Genomic DNA, 20,102 nt, shown 5'->3' with positions numbered 1-20,102 from the left:
ATGAGAATAACAAACTGTTAAGATGATGACCTTGTATGCGTGTATATATTTTTTTCTTTGAGGGGGTCTGCCCCCAAAAAACAGTTTTAAGTCCTGAGAAAGTAAAATAAGACGGTGTGTAAAACTACACTGCCCAGCCAACAGAAAGTAACCACTTTGATTTAACTAGGCCAGTAGGTAAGGACCTTCCACTGGATCATAACTGCAGCGATGTTTTATCTGAATACACGTTTTTTAACCCTAACTGATGCAGTTAGTCACTTCTTTAATGTTTGTTCTTTCTGATGTAAAGTCAAGGTTGTAACTGTATATCAATAATGATATAATTACTTGTTTTTCAAATTTGAAGGAGGGTGAGCAAGCATCTTGATGAACATTCATCATTAACTCCTCCAAAAAATATAGTTTATTCAATAATAAATGAATATGTGAATCATAACAGTTCTTCACTATATCTGTAAAGCGTCTTTGAGCACCTGTAAAAACGCTAACAAATTAAATCTATTATTATTATTATTATTATTTATTAACAGTGCAATCACTGTTAATAAATAATAATAATAATAGATTTAATTTGTTCCTAACAGCTGATAGGAATAATATGATTGTTAATAGTATCATATTCATTCAGACAAACATCGATGAGACAGTTAATTAATGTACTTATTGCAGCAGTCTGCATAGATTTGGTACCCCTGCTGGTCTAAGAGTGAAACAAACTCATTCAGTTATTGTTCAGTTAAAATTCATTAAATTACGTCTGCCACCTTATAAGGCTTTACTGATGTGCCACAATAATATCACCTATGTGATTGAGTTAAAATATTAATATTGTGGCTTTCCAAGTTAACATTGATTGTAGGGGTGTAACGGTTCACAGAGATTTCGGTTCGGTACGTACCTCGGTTTTTAGGTCACAGTTCGGTTCGTTACGTTTTCGGTAAAGCAGAACAAATTATCACAAAACATTAAAAAAAAATGTTTAATTAGTGTTAAACTGTGACTAATGGATTCAAATAAATACAAAATATAGTAAAATAAACATTAAGGTGCAGCATTTCAATGAACTGAAATAATCTGTATTTGAACTGTACTAGTACCTAAGCAGCCAGCTTGACATTAGGACTTGCTTGTCATTGTATTTCCATGTTGTTTAAAGAAAGATGAACTTGTCCACATTGCTTGCTGAAATGGCAGATCTGCTGTCACTAACAATGTCTCCTGCTGTGGAGAACACCCTCTCGCTAGGGACAGTGGCAGCAGATAAAGGATATTTGGCGTTTGTAATAGCTTTGGCTCGGTCTGAACTTTTTGCGAGTGGTGGAGGCTTAAATGCTAGTGGGAGTTGGGTTTGCACTTCAGTCTTTTTTCTTTTGGTACCGGTGATATTCACATTCCGGTGATGCCTTTTCAAATGAGTGTGATGTATTGCCAGCCGCGTAACCAATGTTAGTTGAACAATGCCGACAAACAGCTTTGGTTCGGTCCACCTGTCTTTGTCCGTCATCCTTGTACGTAACTGCGAAACCAAAATGTTCCCAAACCGGAGACTTCAAAGATGCTGGAGGATTTTCAGCTCAACTTTATCTGCGTTCGCCATTTCGACAGTTCCTCAAATTACTGACTACATTTGAACGCATCCCTGTGACCAGCTCTCATAGTATGCCTCTCGTCCAATGAAATAACTTGGTCGCTCTATGATATATACCTGAGATTACTTCCAGAAAGTTGTTCATGTTCTCAATTTTTTACGTTTAACGCTATATTCGTTCGGTACACACGTGTACCGAACCGAAGGGCCCGTACAGAATAATTTCAGTACTGGTACGTGTACCGTTACACCCATAATTGAGTGATATGATTGCGATTTAAATAAACATATACTTCTGTCAGGGGATGCCACCCCTCAAAATCTCCTGCCACCCTCTTGCCACCCCATGAATATTTGTCTAGATCCGCCCCTGCTCTGTCGTGAGGTGAAAGTTCTCCACGGCTCTCCGTTTTAAGTAAGTAGCTCATTCATAGCCTTGGGTGTATTATATTATACTTAAACAGGTAGATTAATAGCTAACATTAACGCTATTGACTGTGTGTTTTGATAGATTAACATTAGCAAACGTAGGCCTACAGCAGCTAGCTAACTGTTAGCCTACTGTTAACCTAGCTTAGTTGTGTAGTAATGTTTAAGTAACCTAATTGAAGTGTAACATGTATCATTAACATTATAAGATAACTTGATACTGCTCTCAAATTAAATACGTGATAAATTCAATCTTTGTCTTGTTAGACTTTATTATTAGTTTGTGGCTAATACAAGTTGAATACTGCCTGTTACTATGCTTTTTTTTTTGTAGCTTCACCTGGCTTGTATACTGGCCATTCCTAGCCTACTGTGTTCCTGACCGGCTGTAAGTATGTTTTTTGTTTAACTTGTTCTTATCACTGTGGTAATATTAGGACACAACTAAGCATGTGAAATCACGTTGGTTTTTGGTAACGTTACTCTCTGGCGGCAAGGGGTTAATGTTACTGAGGCTAACGTTCATATAACGTTTCACACGAGTACTTTTCCCCCCGAACCTTATTTCCACCCCCAGATAGTCCCTGCTAGCGAGTTATTACTTTCCTGAGGAGGAAATGGTTCGTGGGTGTGTCGGCCCCACTACACCGCAAACAACTTCACGGCGTATACTGTAGTGCTGGGGGGAAACGATTATTTTGAAAACGATTAATCGGGCGATTATTTGATCGATTAGTCGACTAATCTAACGATTATTTTTCTGTTGTTCAATTCATAAAAAACGTAATGTAAAAAAAACGTAATGTAAAAAATAATTTTTTCACGATACTGTGTCTCAGGGGATCTTAATATTTAAGAACCTATTAATGTGTTATACCAGATTAACGGAAATAATCTCAGCTAACTGACGATACAAACCATGTTTACCAAAACAAAACACAAGTCTCATAAGAAGCATCTAAATGACCCCTGAGCGAAAAATGCTAACGGACATTGGCACAGAACTCAAGATAAAAGTACCCTTATTACTTATCGTAGCTGCACATACAATATATCCGATTAAAGCTGAGACTCCACAGATTATGTAGGTATATAGTATTATCACTGAGTGATCCGGACTCGCGACAGGGGAAGCAAATACAGTCATCACAACACGTACCTTCACAGAGCTTCTAGGGAGATCGTCTCACCGCCGTAGCTGTCAATCTGATCAAAAGACGTGTTCAATGCTATGGTTCAATGGCATTCAAATGAGAAAAAACGCGGCTGAATCGGTTAATCCATAGGTTTTTAACGTCTATGTATAAAAAAATGATTGAATTTATAATCCATAATTCCATTTTATGTAAAAATCGGAGAGCAAATGCTAGCTGCTAATGGTTGCCACCACAGCTAGCTGCTGCTTCCGGTCAAGCAGCAGTCTCAGTGAGATATAAATATATAAATATCTTTGCGTTTTGGACTAACTTTAAAATATTCCCATGCTTTTGAAGACCTAGGGCGAGATGTTTTCGTTTGGGGGCTTCGTGCGCAATCCTGTGAGGAGGAGGTGGTAGCCGTTTCAGTCTCCATTGTGTTTGAAGTGCGATTGCGAACTGCTTGTTGCTTTGGGTGACCCACGTGTGTGTAGCGACGCGTCGACGCGGAAATATGTCGTCGACGATATTTTGAAGTCGACGCGTCGCTACAGCACTAGTATACTGCCACCGGAAGTCCCCGGAGTTGGGGACTGGCTTCTACTGAAGCCTTCCGAGTAAATCGCCAGAAGCGCCGACACCTCCTCATCACTCCACCTCTCCCATGTATTATTTTGTGTTGCCATAAGTTAGTCAAAAATAGTTAGTGTTGCCGACACACCCACTAACCTTTTCTCCCCAGGAAAGTACCACCTCTCTAGCAGGACGGTCTGTTTATCGGTACTTGAGACATTTAACATTATATTGCAGTCTTAGTTTCGCCAACACCGTTTATAATATGCAATAAGACAAAATGCGTCGATGTATTTTCAATCTTTCCAATCCAGAGGAGAGATCTCTCTCTCTCCCCGTCTGTGTGCGAGGGGGTGGGGCAGTTTATACACACGCGGCTGCTACATGCATGCAACACACACACATGGTGGAGAGAGAACTAAGCGCTCCTAGGTGTGGTTAAATGTTACCCGTTTTGAGGTGGACAATGCTCTTTGCCAAAAGTGAGAAATCATTTATTGCTTTTGGCTATAGAATAGAATATATAATCATTTAATGTCATTATACATGTACAATGAAAGAAAGAAAAGCTTCTCCATTTTTAAAAGCTGCCATAAAGTGCAATAACAGTTTAGCATGTAAGGGCGGTAACACAAGCAATTTGTCTAAACATTTAGCAAAAGTGCTCCACATCCAGTCATATTTAAAAAATTTAAAAAAACGTTACATTGTTTGTCACAAAGGAGTTTGTAGGATTTTGAGTCATTGGCCAAGTCAGTAATCATTGGCAATCAATTACCTTTTTTCATTTAACATTATTATTTTTAATTTCTGCTCATCTTTATTTGTATTGCATGTTTTGCTATCTGATGTTGGTGTGATGCGGAACAGAACCTTACTCACAATACTCCATATTGATGAGGTAAGTTATATATTTCACATGGTGAATGGTGAAATGCCTATTTGCTGTACACATCGAGCTGCTACAGAGCAACATGATCATACATTTTAAATGGTGTTTCTGTCTATCTGATAAGTCCAATATTCACATCTTTTAGCTCTGTTTATGCTCTCCACCAACTCCTTAGTAAAGTATTTGGCTCTTTAGCTGCTCAATGTTCCGCTTTCTTCACCAGCTATTCTCTAACTGTCAGTTTGATTGTCTGAAGAAAACAGCTGCTGCTGGAATTGGGGTTTTCACTTTATACCTCAACATTTTACCCATTGTCAATTAAAGTATTAGCAAGGTTGAAACAACCATACAGCTTACAAGTCTAGTTCTGATTCCTTGCAATTACCTTAGATTCATATAAATACTTTGGTTAGAACACACTGTGCACCAATACACGTCTTATCAAGGACTTGGTTAATGAGGTCAACATTAGAATCTATCCTTTAATTATATAGTAGATACAAAATATCATTACACCAATGGCTGAATGTGCTCTTTGTCTTTTGTCGTTTTGTTTTTGCATAACAGATACACGCTGAATTCCAGCGCATAACAACTATCCCACTTGAAACAGCCTTCATGGCGCAGTTGGACAGCCATCTACCTCAGCTGACATCTGTCTTCCAGAAGAAGGGAGGAGTTGTTGGCCAGAAACTAGCCAAACATCTGGCGATCTTGCAAAAGGTAAATGTGTGTATACTGTTTTATACAAATTGTCATATACTCTATGGAGCAATTTTATGAAATGTACTTGTCTAGTACCGTATAGAGCCCCATTTGCCTCACAACAGCCTGGATTACTTGCCAGGTTCAAGAATGCAAGACACATTTCTAAGGAAATCTGATCTTAATAAGGCAATAGTGGCATACTGGGTATAGAAGCAGGCTTGTGACTGGAAAGGTGCAAATGCAATCCCCAGGTGGGGAAAGTGAAAAAGCAGAACCTGCCTTGAGCAAGTCACTTAATCCTCAGTTGCCAACAGATCAGACTGTGGTTGTACTAGGCAGATTCCAGGTGTGAACTGTGAAGAACGGAGCATTGGTCTTGGTGAAAAGCCCCTGGATGAGTAGAATTTGTAAACAGTGCTATCGCCCTAACACATTCAGACCTCTGACATTGTAATACATTTACAGTAAGTCACAATTCTTTAACATACTTAAGTTAGGGCATTCCATTTACATGTATAATGAAGTCATTGTATATATTATATTGTATATTTAGGTTACTACAGGTTGTAAATCTTCTACAATTTATAGACAATTTTGTTATTATTGATGTATTTAGAAATATTTTAATAATTACAATTTTTTTACACAGGCAACAAGTGATGTTAACCTTAAAAGGGAAGCAATCCTCAAGGCTCTTTGCATCCACCTTGGTGAGGATGATGGACATCTCATTCGGGAGTATATGGTGAGTCATTGTAATTGCATTTGCCAGTCACATGTAGTGTTTTATGATCCTAGTGTCAGGCATCCATTTTAGATCATTATGTTTTACCTTATAAGGAGCATGAAGGTTGAGAATATTTATATGTATGTATGTTGATATTCAACAACAGACTAAAGCATTTCAAACCATCAGCTTGGTTATTTATACGACGAGGTTGGCTTTATTCATAGTTTTTCTTATTGTCCAATGGAAAGACCATAATCAACAATGTCTTTGTCCATCTGCCAATCCTCTCTGACTCCTGACACTCAGCACCAAGCTTATTGGTTCCTACGTAAATCTTTAAAAACACCTCACACATATTTAGTTTGATTCAGAAATATATACAATATGACCAGCTTTGTTTTAAGGGATTAATAGGTATGTGAGCAATATTACAAAAAAATTATACGATAAAGTATGTCATTAAAATTACATATATTGAATAAATACATGTTTTTTCTTTAAATATACAGGACATGGAAGGAGATGACGTCACCAGAGACCTGCAGAAATCTACCATGGGCATATATGTCATCAACAAGGAGGGTGGAGAACCTGGACATTATGACGACGTTGGGATTTTTGTTGAAGGACTAATTATTCTGGACAACATTGGATCTGTAGCCCGAGCTTGTGCCATCATGCTGGGAGTCATCTATACTAGTGCTGGGGGGAAACGATTATTTTGAAAACGATTAATCGGGCGATTATTTGATCGATTAGTCGACTAATCTAACGATTATTTTTCTGTTGTTCAATTCATAAAAAGCGTAATGTAAAAAAAAATTTTTTCACGATACTGTGTCTCAGGGGATCTTAATATTTAAGAACCTATTAATGTGTTATACCAGATTAACGGAAATAATCTCAGCTAACTGACGATACAAACCATGTTTACCAAAACAAAACACAAGTCTCATAAGAAGCATCTAAATGACCCCTGAGCGAAAAATGCTAACGGACATTGGCACAGAACTCAAGATAAAAGTACCCTTATTACTTATCGTAGCTGCACATACAATATATCCGATTAAAGCTGAGACTCCACAGATTATGTAGGTATATAGTATCATCACTGAGTGATCCGGACTCGCGACAGGGGAAGCAAATACAGTCATCACAACACGTACCTTCACAGAGCTTCTCGGGAGATCGTCTCACCACCGTAATCTGATCAAAAGACGTGTTCAATGGCAATAAAATGAGAAAAAACGCGGCTGAATCGGTTAATCCATAGGTTTTTAACGTCTATGTATAAAAAAATGATTGAATTTATAATCCATAATTCCATTTTATGTAAAAATCGGAGAGCAAATGCTAGCTGCTAATGGTAGCCACCACAGCTAGCTGCTGCTTCTGCTAGGCTATGCAGCAGTCTCAGTGAGATATAAATATATACATATCTTTGCGTTTTGGACTAACTTTAAAATATTCCCATGCTTTTGAAGACCTAGGGCGAGATGTTTTCGTTTGGGGGCTTCGTGCGCAATCCTGTGAGGAGGAGGTGGTAGCCGTTTCAGTCTCCATTGTGTTTGAAGTGCGATTGCGAAATGCTTGTTGCTCTGGGTGACCCACGTGTGTGTAGCGACGCGTCGACGCGGAAATATGTCGTCGACGATATTTTGAAGTCGACGCGTCGCTACAGCACTAATCTATACACTGAACATGGCTTACCCCAAAGAGCTAAGGTACTACTATGAATTCATTCAGAAAGTGCTCTTGCAAATGGATGGTGAAAGACTTTCCCCCAAAGTCCTTGGACTGAAGAACAAGATACATGCTGGACTGTAGGATTTCTTCAGCCGCTCTTGTGAACCGATGCCATTAAAGCGTTACAAAAACACCAGTCAAACCTCAAAGGTTGGGAGAAGAATGTGGAAATCTCGATGGACTTGGACTTGGACTTGGAATTGCACACACGCTTGGACTTGGAATTGCACACACACACGCGCGCGCACGCGCGTGTGTGTGCAATCCAATCACCTCTGGCATAAGACTCCGGCCCTGACTCCTCCACTTCGCCAGATCGTAGACGCTGTACCCACAGTCAGTCTCTAGCTTTGGAAAGTCTTCGATTGCGATTCCCTGTTTGACCTGTTTTCTCCTGTGCCTGCAGCTTCAAGCCAGCCTGACTCCTAGCTCCTGTCTCCAGACCACCTCCAACGTTGGACGCTGTCCCGCTCCTCCTGGCTCTTCTCCCTGCACTCTCCAACCTGGTCAGACCTCCGTTCCCCTCTCCCTTGGACTCCGTCTAGCTTCCCTGGCCCAGACCCCCAGTAATATTCAATAAATGTTATTATTGTGCTTGAAACTCCTGTCTTGCTCTGCTCCTGGGTTCCCTGCAAGCCTTAACAGTGGCCAGATTGTACTGTTAAGGCTAGCAACCCAAGAGCAGAGCAGAGACAGGAGGAAAGAGTTTCAAGCACAATAAAACTGTTTATTGAATAATACTGGGCAGTAGGCAGGGGGGTCTGGGCCAGGGAAGCGACGGAGTCCAAGGGAGAGGGGAACGGAGGTCTGACCAGGTTGGAGAGTGCAGGGAGAAGAGCCAGGAGGAGCGGGACAGCGTCCAACGTTGGAGGTGGTCTGGAGACAGGAGCTAGGAGTCAGGCTGGCTTGAAGCTGCAGGCACAGGAGAAAACAGGTCAAACAGGGAATCGCAATCGAAGACTTTCCAAAGCTAGAGACTGACTGTGGGTACAGAGTCTACGATCTGGCGAAGTGGAGGAGTCAGGGCCGGAGTCTTATAGCAGAGGTGATTGGATTGTGGACGCCTGGCTCCCACACACCTGTCTCCACTCACCTGTCTCCACTCCTACACTCACACACAGGAGGTGGAGGCCATGACAGTTGCATGTTGTTTTTATCGAATCAGAAGATGTTTAAGACACATGCTTCATGTTACGTCATTTTGTACAAGATAATAAAGTAAGAGTATGTATCAAATATGTTGTTTGTTTTATTTTAATATATTGAAAGTTAACATAGTAATAATGGCTGAAATTGTTTAATTAAATTCAACTTAATTTTTGTATGTAGGAATTAAACTATTGAATTGATCTGAATGTACAAAAAGAAAAAGGGTTACAGTTACATAATCCATGTTAGTATACTTAACATGGGTTTAGTGAGTAAATTCTACTCAAAATAGTTGAGCTGAAAATTATCAGTATAATTAAGTTGAAATTAATTCAAAAATAATAAGTACAGTGCACTTAAAAAATATATCTGGATTTAGATAAATTAATTTCGTGCAACCACTTACCTAAATAAAATTAAGTAAATTCAACATAACAATTTTTTCAGTGTACACACATGCAGGTGCTCATTGGTTAGCCTCGGTTAGCTCATTGGTTAGCCTCGGTTAGCCTGCCCTGGAACCATATTTAGTTTCTGTGAACTCAGTTCTGACTTGAGAGGGAATGTTTGGTCAAACACTTTGTGTTTTGTCTCATAGTGGCGTGTTGTCTCTTTTAATGAGCACCACGGTCTCTGAACAAATGAGACACACTGGTTCTGTGCTCCCAGTGGGCAGGATGAACATGAATGAGAAGAATCTCTTCTTCTGTGTTTCTCTCCCTGTATCGCTCACTCGTCTCTTTCGCCCCCTGTCGGCAGCGGTTAAAATAGAATCGTCCCGTCAAAATTGAAATCCCCTATTAATGTATTGATTATAGGTCCGGGTCCGTATAGGTCAGCGTCTGGGTCCGGACCGCGGTCCGCCTGTTGCCGACCCCTGATGTAGGGTGTATGAGTTCTGCCAGGTAAGGTGGGGCCAAACCATTAAGGGCTTTGTCGGCAAAAAATACCATTTAAAATAAGACTCTAAACTTTATCAGAAGCCAGTGTAGAGATACCAGTACATATGTAATGTGCTCACACTGTTCTCGTGAGAAGGCGAGCAGCAGCATTCTGAAATAGCTTTAAGAGGGAGATGGAAGCCTGGCTAACTCCAACATAGACAGCATTACAGTAGTCAAGTTTAGTTGTGATAAACTAACTTGTGTTATCCTCTCAAAGTCATTAAAAGAAAGCAAAGGCTTGACCTTTGATAACATTTGCTGGATTTTACAACAGAATTAATTTGTTGATCCAAACGTTAAATGTCATATGCAGTTCAGGGATGATTCACTACAGAATAATTCACTGCAGTTATCACTACCAGCAAGTTTCTTGACATTACTCATTGTCAGTAATCTATTTTTAAACAAAAAACGTTCATGAAATAAGCTTAAAAGGTCAGCTAAAGAGAAAGTTGATTGTAGGTGTACTATTTAGTGTGTGACGAAGGAGCTCGGGATCTACTCAGACACGAGGGTTGCGTTCCAATAGTCCATTTAGCTTAGGAACCTTCCTAACCAAGTGAAATTACCCGGAAGTACGTCAGTGGCAGCCATGTTAAGTGCCGTTCCAATTCTCGAAATGAAAGGAAAGGAGGTTTCAAACTTCCTTTATAACCTCCTTTAGCTTAGGAACCACTGGACCTCCCTAACCGAAAGGAGAGGAGAAAATGCTGCCCCACAATGCATTTCAGCCGCAGCATTTGCCATCACAACAGTCGGCCGTTCACGGAAACAAACGATTATGACGGAGAAGTTATATCATGAACGTTACGGTGCTTATTAAGCATTTTAAAACGTATAGGTAAGTTGCCAAAGTGCTTTGTTTTGAACGTTCATCAGTATTATAATCAAAAAGAGAAATATGAACGTTAGTTTTTACTGAAATGATCAAATAAAGTCAACATTTCACAGTGTTTACTGAGCTGTGTGGGGTTTGTTCAACTTTAAAAAGATGTTTGAATGGTGATATACACAGTGATAGATGTTAAGGACTAACGTTTATAATAAATACATTTGTATTTATTTTAAGATCTTTTCATCAATCATACGTATTGGGATCATTTGTATTAATGTGGACCGGAGGGAGAGGGTGACGAGCATAAGTTTCACTTTCCTTTTTTATTTCAATTCCAACTTTGGTCATGAAGAATATGTTTCTCTGTTGTCCACGTTCATAAAGCATAAAGCAACAGCATTAGAGCACGGTGCAGAGTCTCTAGATGAGTTTACAGTAGTCCCTCTTTCTTATTAAACATCCATGTTGTAGTCCTCTGTATAGAAAACTGTAGTTTCCATAGTTTCCCCACAGCAGCAGACGCACATTCATGACGTCCGCTGGCGCATCATAAACACGTCGGATAGTGAAAGTGCATTCGGATTCTCTAAAGTACCGCAGTCTCTTCTCCTAAGTCCTTTTGAATTCTCCTATCCACTATCCCTTAACCCCGTGACGTTTCACTCAGAGGTCAAGGAATAGGAGATAGGGTTAGAATTTAGGAGCTGATTTTTGGATTATCGGAACGCAACCTTGGTCCTCCTGCCAGCCCATCAGCAACACACCTCAAAGAGTGTTACATGTATACTAGTATCCTGGGTATAACTGCTGTATGTTTTTGTATTCCGATGTATATATCCTGTCCCTGTTTTGAGAAACGTGGATATGCTCTATACGTAAGCTACTTTGAGAGAACCTTGATGTGTCCATGTTTTGTTTTTTTCTCATGTTCAATGGAAACAATATTGTATAATTGTATAATATTGTACATGTCATTATGGATTGATCTGATCTGCACTCGGGTTGGATTAACCTGTCAATAGATCTACGTTGAGCTGTGCTGGAGACTCTCAAAAAGGTCTGATGTCTGCCAGTTCTCAGATGTGCATGGATTAACAGATTCATACACAAACGTGTGCAGGCCAACATTAAGAGGAATGGCTGCACAGAATGTCACAAAGGCTTAGTGGCGAAAGACCCTTCCTTAACTGAAGGGTTTGGTTTTAACCCCTCTTTCAGCATGTACCCTCTGAGCATCCAATGAACCTGACAGTGGATCTCAATGACCTTATCAGCTTCAGGGAAGATCTCTCATACAAGTTTCCTATTTATACCAAAAATAACCGATTTCTATTAAACCATAAAACTGAACGCAATGGACATTTTAACTGTTTAAAGCAACGGATGTATCCACCAGCTTTTTAGCCCAGTACTGAAAGTAGTCTTACTTCAAGAATGTGAGCACAGCGTCCTCTGCTGATGGAACCCATGTACTGCACATCAGAGTTAGGCATGGATGTGTAAAAAAATGAGAATGGCAATTATGCACAATCAATGTTAGTGTTTTTGAATCCAAATATACTTGGTGTCCATTGAACATGGCAGCCAGTAAAGTTGCATGGTACATTTGGCCTTCTTTAGTGCAATTGTCTGTGGATTCTGATTTGACAACGGAGGAAATTATAGAAGCAATTGATGCCATGAATGCCGGCAAAGCAGCTGGTCCTGATGGATTACCAATCGATATTTATAAGAAATTCAAGAGGAAACTTTTAACTCCAATTATGGAAATGCTTCAGGAATCCTATACAAACGGGTCACTCCCTCCCTCATTGAGAGGTGCCATGATCGTTGTACTATTAAAACCAAACAAACCAGCCCATCAATGCCAATCATTCCATCCAATCTCACTTCTAAATTCGGACATTAAAATTCTCTGCAAAGTATATAGCACGTAGATTGGAGTCTGTTCTCCCTGTCATTATAGATATGGATCAAAATGGATTTGTTAAAGGGAGACAAGGCTTTCATAACGTACGGAGAGTGTTACATATACTTCACCCTTTGTCACCCTTCCTATTTACACTCGCCATAGAACCCTTCGCCATAGCAGTCAGGACAAACAATAATATTTCAGGTGTCAGGTTGGGACAGTAAACATTGCATAGCTCTTTTCGCGGACGACGTCATTTTGTTCCATACGGATTTAGCTAATTCAATTCCAGCTTTACTAAATGTAATTATAACCAGTGGTGTAGTGGGCGTTGGACGCGGGGGTACGCCGTACCCCCACTTATTTGGAGCATGATCTTTTTTTCAATAGTCTAATAAATATAAAATCATTGCCAGTCTTATCAGTTGCAAGTGTGTATTTGTTGTAATAATGACAAAAACATAATACATTTCACAGTAATGGCCTATAATAAAAAATAAAAACGATTTCCTTCAAAAATGATGATTCGTCATCACGCTGGTGACCCCGCGGCGAGCTGCACGGCCAGCTCACCGCCCGCCGATTTTGCGGCAGCTCTTTCCCTCAAGAACGCTAACGAAAAAGCTCTATAATGGAAGGAAAACGTTTTTTACTTGACTTATTTTCTAAAAAGAATATAATTCACAAGAAGAAAGAGGCTAGCAGCACCGAAGCTACAAGTGAAGCTGCTACTAGTACTACATCATCAGAAGAGCCGCCTAAAGAGGTGAATAATGCTAGCTAACGTGCACGTTAGCTGCGCTAGCAACGTTCCCCTGGCTAGCTCAAGCTCACCCTTCCCAGAGGTATGGACGGAGGACATGTGGCAGAGGAAACAAGAGGCTACCCGTGGATAGACTGCAAAGCTGGGAAACTGGGCTGCTGTTCATCCATTTCGGATTTATCAGTCTTCAAAACGCAAGGTGTGTGTGTGTGTGTGTGTGTGTGTGTGTGTGTGTGTGTGTGTGTGTGTGTGTGTGTGTGTGTGTGTGTGTGTGTGTGTGTGTGTGTGTGTGTGTGTGTGTGTGTGTGTGTGTGTGTGAGAGTGTGAGTGTGAGTGAGAAGCAGCGCTGTCTGCTTATTTGCAATGTAGGCTAGGCCTAATCAGAATAATTTCAAGTCCAGATTCAATGTTTGCATTAGTAGGCTATATTTTTCGTTTAGTTTATTTAATAAGTTAATTTCAGGACAACTTTGGGAATTTTGTTTGTTTGTTATGAGTTTTAAATAGATTTTGAAAGTGGAGATAGAGAGAAGCAGTGCTGTCTGCTTAGTTGTAGCTTATGCAATTTAGGCCTATACATTGTTGTAACTTATGTGCCAGTGTGCCCATGGTTTTGAGTCTGTGTGTGTGTTGAGCGCAGCGCCGTCTGCTTTTTGAAGTACAGTAACTAAAGTAGGACTAAGCATACCGGTAGTTTCTGTGGACCTGCATGTCTGCCCGTTTTGTGACTGCACTGCGCGCGTGCGCACTTGTGTGGCATTGTTTGGGATGACTTAATTAAAATAGCGTCCCCCCAGTAAAAAAATCCCCACTACACCACTGATTATAACGTTTGACGTTATTATACTTACCGTATGACAGAGGAGGACTCAAACTTCCAGTGGTATTACTGGGCCGCCCAATTACGCAGCATAATGTATTAGGCTACTTCTCCCCCGACCCAGTCCCAGCGTGGGTAGACATCGAAGCCTTTTCACTTACCCCTAAATTGCCACTTAACTCATGTATTCTGCCAATGTTAAAAGGGAACAAACATCTAACCCATTTGTATTGAATATGATCAACGTTTGGTATAAAATTCAAGATGTACTAGGGGGAAAATCGTCAATGTCCCGTTTTAGCCCAATCTGGGGAAATGACCAATTTAAACCAGGAAGAATGGACCAAGGTTTCCATCATTGGGCAACGAAAGGTCTAACAAAAATAGGAGACATGTTTCAAGACGAAACGCTGTCATTTGAACAGTTGCGTACTAAATTTGGTCTTTCAAATAGCAGTTTTTAAAAAAATACTTACGAAGCTTTATAACTGCATCCCGCAATCAGTTATTAACTCCCCCACCACTTGATCACAACGATTGATCTCTGATAATTGTCATGGGAAAAGGCTTATTGTTTTTAACTCCACTGAATCCTCTACCGACCGGCTTAACGCCTGGAAGGGAGATATACAGGAGGATATTTCCTTGGATGACGGGGGTGTGATATGCACATGGGCAAACTGAGAATACCAGATTCAAATAGCTACAACACAACTGGCTGATGCGCACGTACATAACACCTGTGAGATTAAATCAGTTTAATAACAACATTCCAGATATTTGTATTAAGTGTGAACAGTCTAAAGGCACACTTTTCCACTGCATGTGGGAGTGCAAAGAGATTGCAACTTTCTGGTGCGAGATCTCACAAATAATTCACAAAATGCTTGATGTTAAGATACCTCTTGATTGTTTACTCCAAGCAAAACGCTCGATTGCCTTGTCATGGAAGAACACTCAGAGGCCACAGGTGGGCCAATGGCTGAGGGAAATGAGTAATTGCTGTTCTATGGAGAAGATAACGTATATTCTGAAAAGGAAAAATGAAACCTATGATAAGGTTTGGGGCCCGTTTACTCAACTGTTAGGTAATGTTAATGTGTCAAACATGCTAAGAAATAACAATGGGAATCCATGAGGACGACCAGGTTGAATGGAAAGTAAAGTACTTCTTAGACTGCTGTGACTATGTACACTTTTTAGGATAATGTTGCTACTGCCCAATTGTTTTTGTTTTTATTTTTTATTTCATTTCATTTAATGTCTTTTATTTTTATTATATATTTCAATTTTATTTTATTTTTGTAAGGATGTCCTGTCTTGTCTTTGAATATGTTTTTCAAAATTATTTGTTTTATTTGTATTTGTTGTTGTTGTAAGTATGTCTTGTTGTTTGAAAGAATGAAAATTAATAAACATATCGTTTAAAAAAAAAAAAAGGTCGTAAAGATCAGATATTGAAACAAACCCGGAAAAGGTGACTTCGCTTTTAGGCAGTCTGGGAAATGAAGTTCTAGCACGTCCTTGCAGCGTTTCGCAATCGGACCAATTCCAACTACATTTCCCATGGCTCTTTGCGCTGCTAGGGTTACAATCTGCTCTCCACTCGGTCTTCTTATTCCATGGTTCTGTGGCGGCGAGAAATGTGGTCCTTGAACGAGTCATAGCCCAGGCACATTTGCATGGCCCTCAGGATTAAGGGTACAGTTTGGTGTTGACTTTAACACGTAAGTATAGACTGTTCTATGTCCTCTACTTTAGCATGTTTTACTTATATATTGACAACTTGTGTTCCTCCCGTGATGGTTAGCAGTGCAGCTAGCTACCTGCTAACTAGCTAACGTTGGGCGTCAGGAGCCAAAGTTGGCATCTGTTCAGAGTCTGGCCTCAACAGGGCCGCATGCTAGTCCGTGTCTACAGAAGAAACCCTGTCTGCATTAGTTATAAAAGGCTCTCTACATCGCCTCCCGCTAAAAAGGGCCCTGGCAATCTAGGAAGTAAAACGTGCCTCCTCCTGTCCTCCAGACAACACTGGCCAATGTCAACTAGCCTAAGATAGCTCTCTCTGTAAAGCTAACATTCATTTAGGAAGGGACATCCGGTCGGAACTTCCAAAATGGTCCTGGACAAATTCCTACTGCCTTTTCCCCCTAATGTCTATTTCAGTAATTTTATTGTGAAGATACATCTAAGCACTTCCGGTCATATTGTGAGAAACTTTGCCTAGCTCGAAGTTTGGCTAATGTTAGCGGTTTCAAGTTGTAAGCAGAAGTGTAGTCGCGTAGTAAACCTTACCTTGTATAGTAACCGACTGGGTAGGCCAGCGCGTACATTTAAGCAGTATTTGAGTTAGTGCTAGGTCTGTTTGATGAACATTCTGGGTCTTTGTGCCTGAAACTCAGCAAATCATTTATTTGCTTCAGGTGCTGCATTTGTGGTTGTGCAATCCTAACACAGGTATGTTCTGGAACTCTAATCCTCCATTAAACCCGTGTAATCACTTAAAGCAACGAAATGACGTCATAGAATGGCAGGAAGAAATGTAGGGCATTGTCTTGGCTGTTACAGGGCTATTTGTCATGATGTATATTCAGCCAAAAGCCAACTTTACTATGGAATATAAACTAATGCAGAGTATAAAGCCAGTCGATGAGGTCACACAATGCCCAGTGTCCACATAATATACAAATGTATTTTAAGGCTGATGATGTACATTTTCTAGCACAAATCAAAAATGGATCTCCTTGAGGTTATCCATGAAGGGAAGATCACTGTTAGGAGTTAAATAAAAACAAAATAGTGCATTTCAATTCCATTTATTGCAGCCACATTAATGTCCAATTTCGGGACAACAACTGAAAAATAGTTCTGAGTATGTCATACTCATCATGGTCTTTTTTCACTTTAATCAGAGTGAATAAGGAAGGCTAGTAGAGCTTAAACAATTAGTCTGTTAGCAGAAAGTCCATGTTGACCAAATCAATTTAAACATGTTAGATTAGATTCATTGAATTTTTGATGGACATTTTCTATTGTTCCTCCATTTTACAAACTAAATGAGAAACTGATTACTCAATCCAATAATTGGGAGAATTGTTTGTTGCCGCACTAAACAAGAATTTAATCATTGAAATATGTCACTGCCTAGAAGTGGAGTTAACGGTTTGTTTTTGGTCTCATCCTATAGTCTGTTGTCACATCCCAGCAGCAGAGAGGACAGCATGATAATGCAGCGCCTTCTCGCTCATGGTACACTGCGTCGGGTGGCAGCATCACGCCACTTCCTGCTGGGCGGCCCCGTGCATCAGACACCAGCAGCACCTTGTTGCTGTGTCCTCCGCCTGTCACTGCCCCCCCCCACAGGCCGCTGCTGGCTATCCACCTCAGCCACCAGCCATGCAGCACATCAGCCCAAACACCAAGAGGAGCCCCAGGCCAGCTCCACACCTCAGACACAGGAAGCTGCTCCTGAGGCTGTGGACCTGGACCCCCTGCAGGACAAGTCCATTGGTCTGGTGCAGAGGTTTAAGAAGACCTTCAAACAGTACGGGAAGGTGATGATCCCTGTTCATCTCCTCACCTCCTCCGTCTGGTTTGGAACCTTCTATTACGCTGCTATGAAGTGAGTCATGTGGGGTTCTCAGTTTGTTGAAATTATTTGAATTCATCTTTTGTCAATTCTAGAATGTATTTATCTGCAAAGTTAACAAATCATGGTATAAATGTCATACTGATTTAACAAAGCACAGTTTTTTGGCAGCTAATGAAAATGTTTCCCTGTGTTTCCCCTCCCCTCAGAGGTGTGAATGTAGTGCCCTTCCTGGAGATTATCGGACTACCAGAGACAATAGTTTGCCTTTTAAGAGACTCTACAAGTGGATATGCTCTGACTGCATATGCCATGTACAAGGTAATTTATCCTGGCATCCTCTGGGTTTGTATTGAAATGAACATTAAACATCTGTACTTATTGATCAGCATCAAACACTGTGTTAAGGTGAACAAGCAATCACATTTCCTGACCTTCCAGCTTGTATTAGCATATGTCTCATTTCCTCAGTCAGTGAGATTGTAAAAAGAATATACATTATATCCAGCAAGTGATTTTTTTTATTTGTCTTTGTTCTTCACAGATTGCAACCCCTGCTAGATATACAATGACTCTTGGTGGCACGTCACTATCTGTTCAGTATCTCCGCAAGCATGGCTATTTAACCACACCACCGCCAGTTAAAGACTACATCCAAGACAAAATGGAGGAGACAAAGGACAAACTGTCGGAAAAAATGGAGGAGACAAAAGAGAGATTTTCTGAGAAAATGGAGGAAACAAAAGAGCGTTTTTCTGAGAAAATGGAAGAGACCAAGGACAAGTTTTCCGAGAAACTGCAGGAAACCAAAGACAGAGTTTCGGACAGAAAAACGTTTTTTAGAAAGAAAAACGATTAGTGTGTCCCATATACAGATTGCACCTTTTTAAATATATTCTCAATTTTTGATTTCAACAGTAATCAGTGAGTTTAGGGCAAGTAACAGAAAGCATTAATGACTGCTCGGAGAGAGGAGAGAGACTTGTCCTGTCCTGACTATCCTGTCCTTACATTTCGCCTCACACATCTCAGTTATCAGCTGGTGTCTCTTCAGATGTGCTATTCAGTCCCTAGCAGTCCAGACTCTGGGCCCTGAGTCTGGACTGCAGACTCCCTGCAGAGCTACATTCTGGATCAGTCCTCTCAGAATGGATTCACACAGGCTCAGGTGATCTGCAATGTAAAACAAAAAGAAGCTAAGTTCTCTTTAAATACATTCAGGAAGACAAAAAGAGCTCTGTGCTTACATTGTACACAAATAACAGTCTTGTCAGTGCAAACAATTCAAAATGAAAGATCAGTGCTAATAGCTCTGTTAGGAAAATACAAATAATGCAGGCTCATGATTACCTGTGTGTACTAGTTCATCAAACTGGTGTCTTTTTCTAATGTAATTAGAAAGAAATTACGTTTTTCTATTGTATTGTTTATCACATAGTCCTAGCTAATATATTATATAATTTAGGTGTCTTTGTCACTTCAAGTGTTGACTGAAAGTTGTGTATGAACTGAGAGCTGCTCCTCCAACAGAAAAGGTCACGGCACATGTCATATCTGTCATACACGTCCACATGCAGTGGGAACAGCAGCACACTGTAAGACGTGGGCAGAGGTGTTGTCCGTGTGCCATGAGATGACTTTGGTACCTCTGTATTAATGCATACATGTTCTTGTCAGCAGTTCAATCTAAAGTCTGGTTAAAATCACAACTGAATAAAGTGAAATGCAAATCATCAAAGTTTGTACGTTGCATTTCCTAGGTTGTGTGTCTTAGCAACTAGCACAATTAAGACTTCTTCTCTGCCAAGAAATGTGGCAACAGTTTGGTTCAGTGTGGTTGGTTATTTACAATGTTGAGTTGACAGCTGCTCAAGCTGTCGATCCGCTCCCTCCCCGCCCCCACCACTCTTAACAACGTTAATAGACAGCAGAGCAGTGGGAGCCGGTTGGTCAATCCCCGACCCGTATTGCGCATGCGCAGATCTAAGATCCAGTTGAAATGATAATAAGTAAAAGTCTGGTGATTATTGTTCTACTAGGCCAAAATATAGTCAAAGAGTGTATGAGAGTGAGAGTGTGTTAATTAATATATTTGGCAGTTTGGAGTAAGTCTGTAGATTTGTTTGTGTGTGTGTTTCATGTGTAGGCCTCTCACGATAATACATTTTGTTGGATACATTTTCCTGGAAATTATTGCGATAAACAATAATATTGTCGGCACCGTTGTATGACCATTTTAGACCACTGACATAATGATAATATATAATAATAATTCAAGTACACCC

General features: G+C 40.3%; 1 protein-coding gene across 2 annotated transcripts; it reads left to right on the top strand.

Annotated features, from left to right (window-relative positions):
- The first annotated feature begins 15,797 nt into the window (after positions 1–15,797).
- fam210ab (family with sequence similarity 210 member Ab) lies at positions 15,798–19,555 on the top strand. Of its 2 annotated transcripts, none has more exons than XM_034216119.1 (4): positions 15,798–15,955; positions 17,416–17,850; positions 18,027–18,138; positions 18,362–19,555. In XM_034216119.1, the coding sequence occupies exons 2-4, from the start codon at positions 17,450–17,452 to the stop codon at positions 18,674–18,676; spliced, it is 828 nt and encodes a 275-aa protein (XP_034072010.1). In that variant the 5' UTR covers positions 15,798–15,955; positions 17,416–17,449; the 3' UTR covers positions 18,677–19,555. The 2 variants fall into 2 exon arrangements, with proteins under 2 accessions (XP_034072010.1, XP_034072013.1); XM_034216122.1 differs by lacking the exon at positions 15,798–15,955 and adding an exon at positions 16,082–16,685.
- Positions 19,556–20,102: the final 547 nt, after the last annotated feature.

This window comes from Gymnodraco acuticeps, unplaced genomic scaffold (assembly GCF_902827175.1).
Source record: "Gymnodraco acuticeps unplaced genomic scaffold, fGymAcu1.1, whole genome shotgun sequence".
Lineage (NCBI taxonomy): Eukaryota > Metazoa > Chordata > Actinopteri > Perciformes > Bathydraconidae > Gymnodraco > Gymnodraco acuticeps.
Note: the sequence above shows the minus strand (reverse complement) of the source record. Positions and strands in the feature narration are given on the sequence as shown.

Bases quoted from the DNA above. Each gene is read 5' to 3' on its own strand.
- fam210ab (XM_034216119.1), top strand. From the start codon at position 17,450: ATGATAATGCAGCGCCTTCTCGCTCATGGTACACTGCGTCGGGTGGCA. The intron at 17,851-18,026 runs GTGAGTCATGTG...CCCTCCCCTCAG, and splicing joins TTCTATTACGCTGCTATGAA to AGGTGTGAATGTAGTGCCCT. The intron at 18,139-18,361 runs GTAATTTATCCT...TGTTCTTCACAG, and splicing joins CTGCATATGCCATGTACAAG to ATTGCAACCCCTGCTAGATA.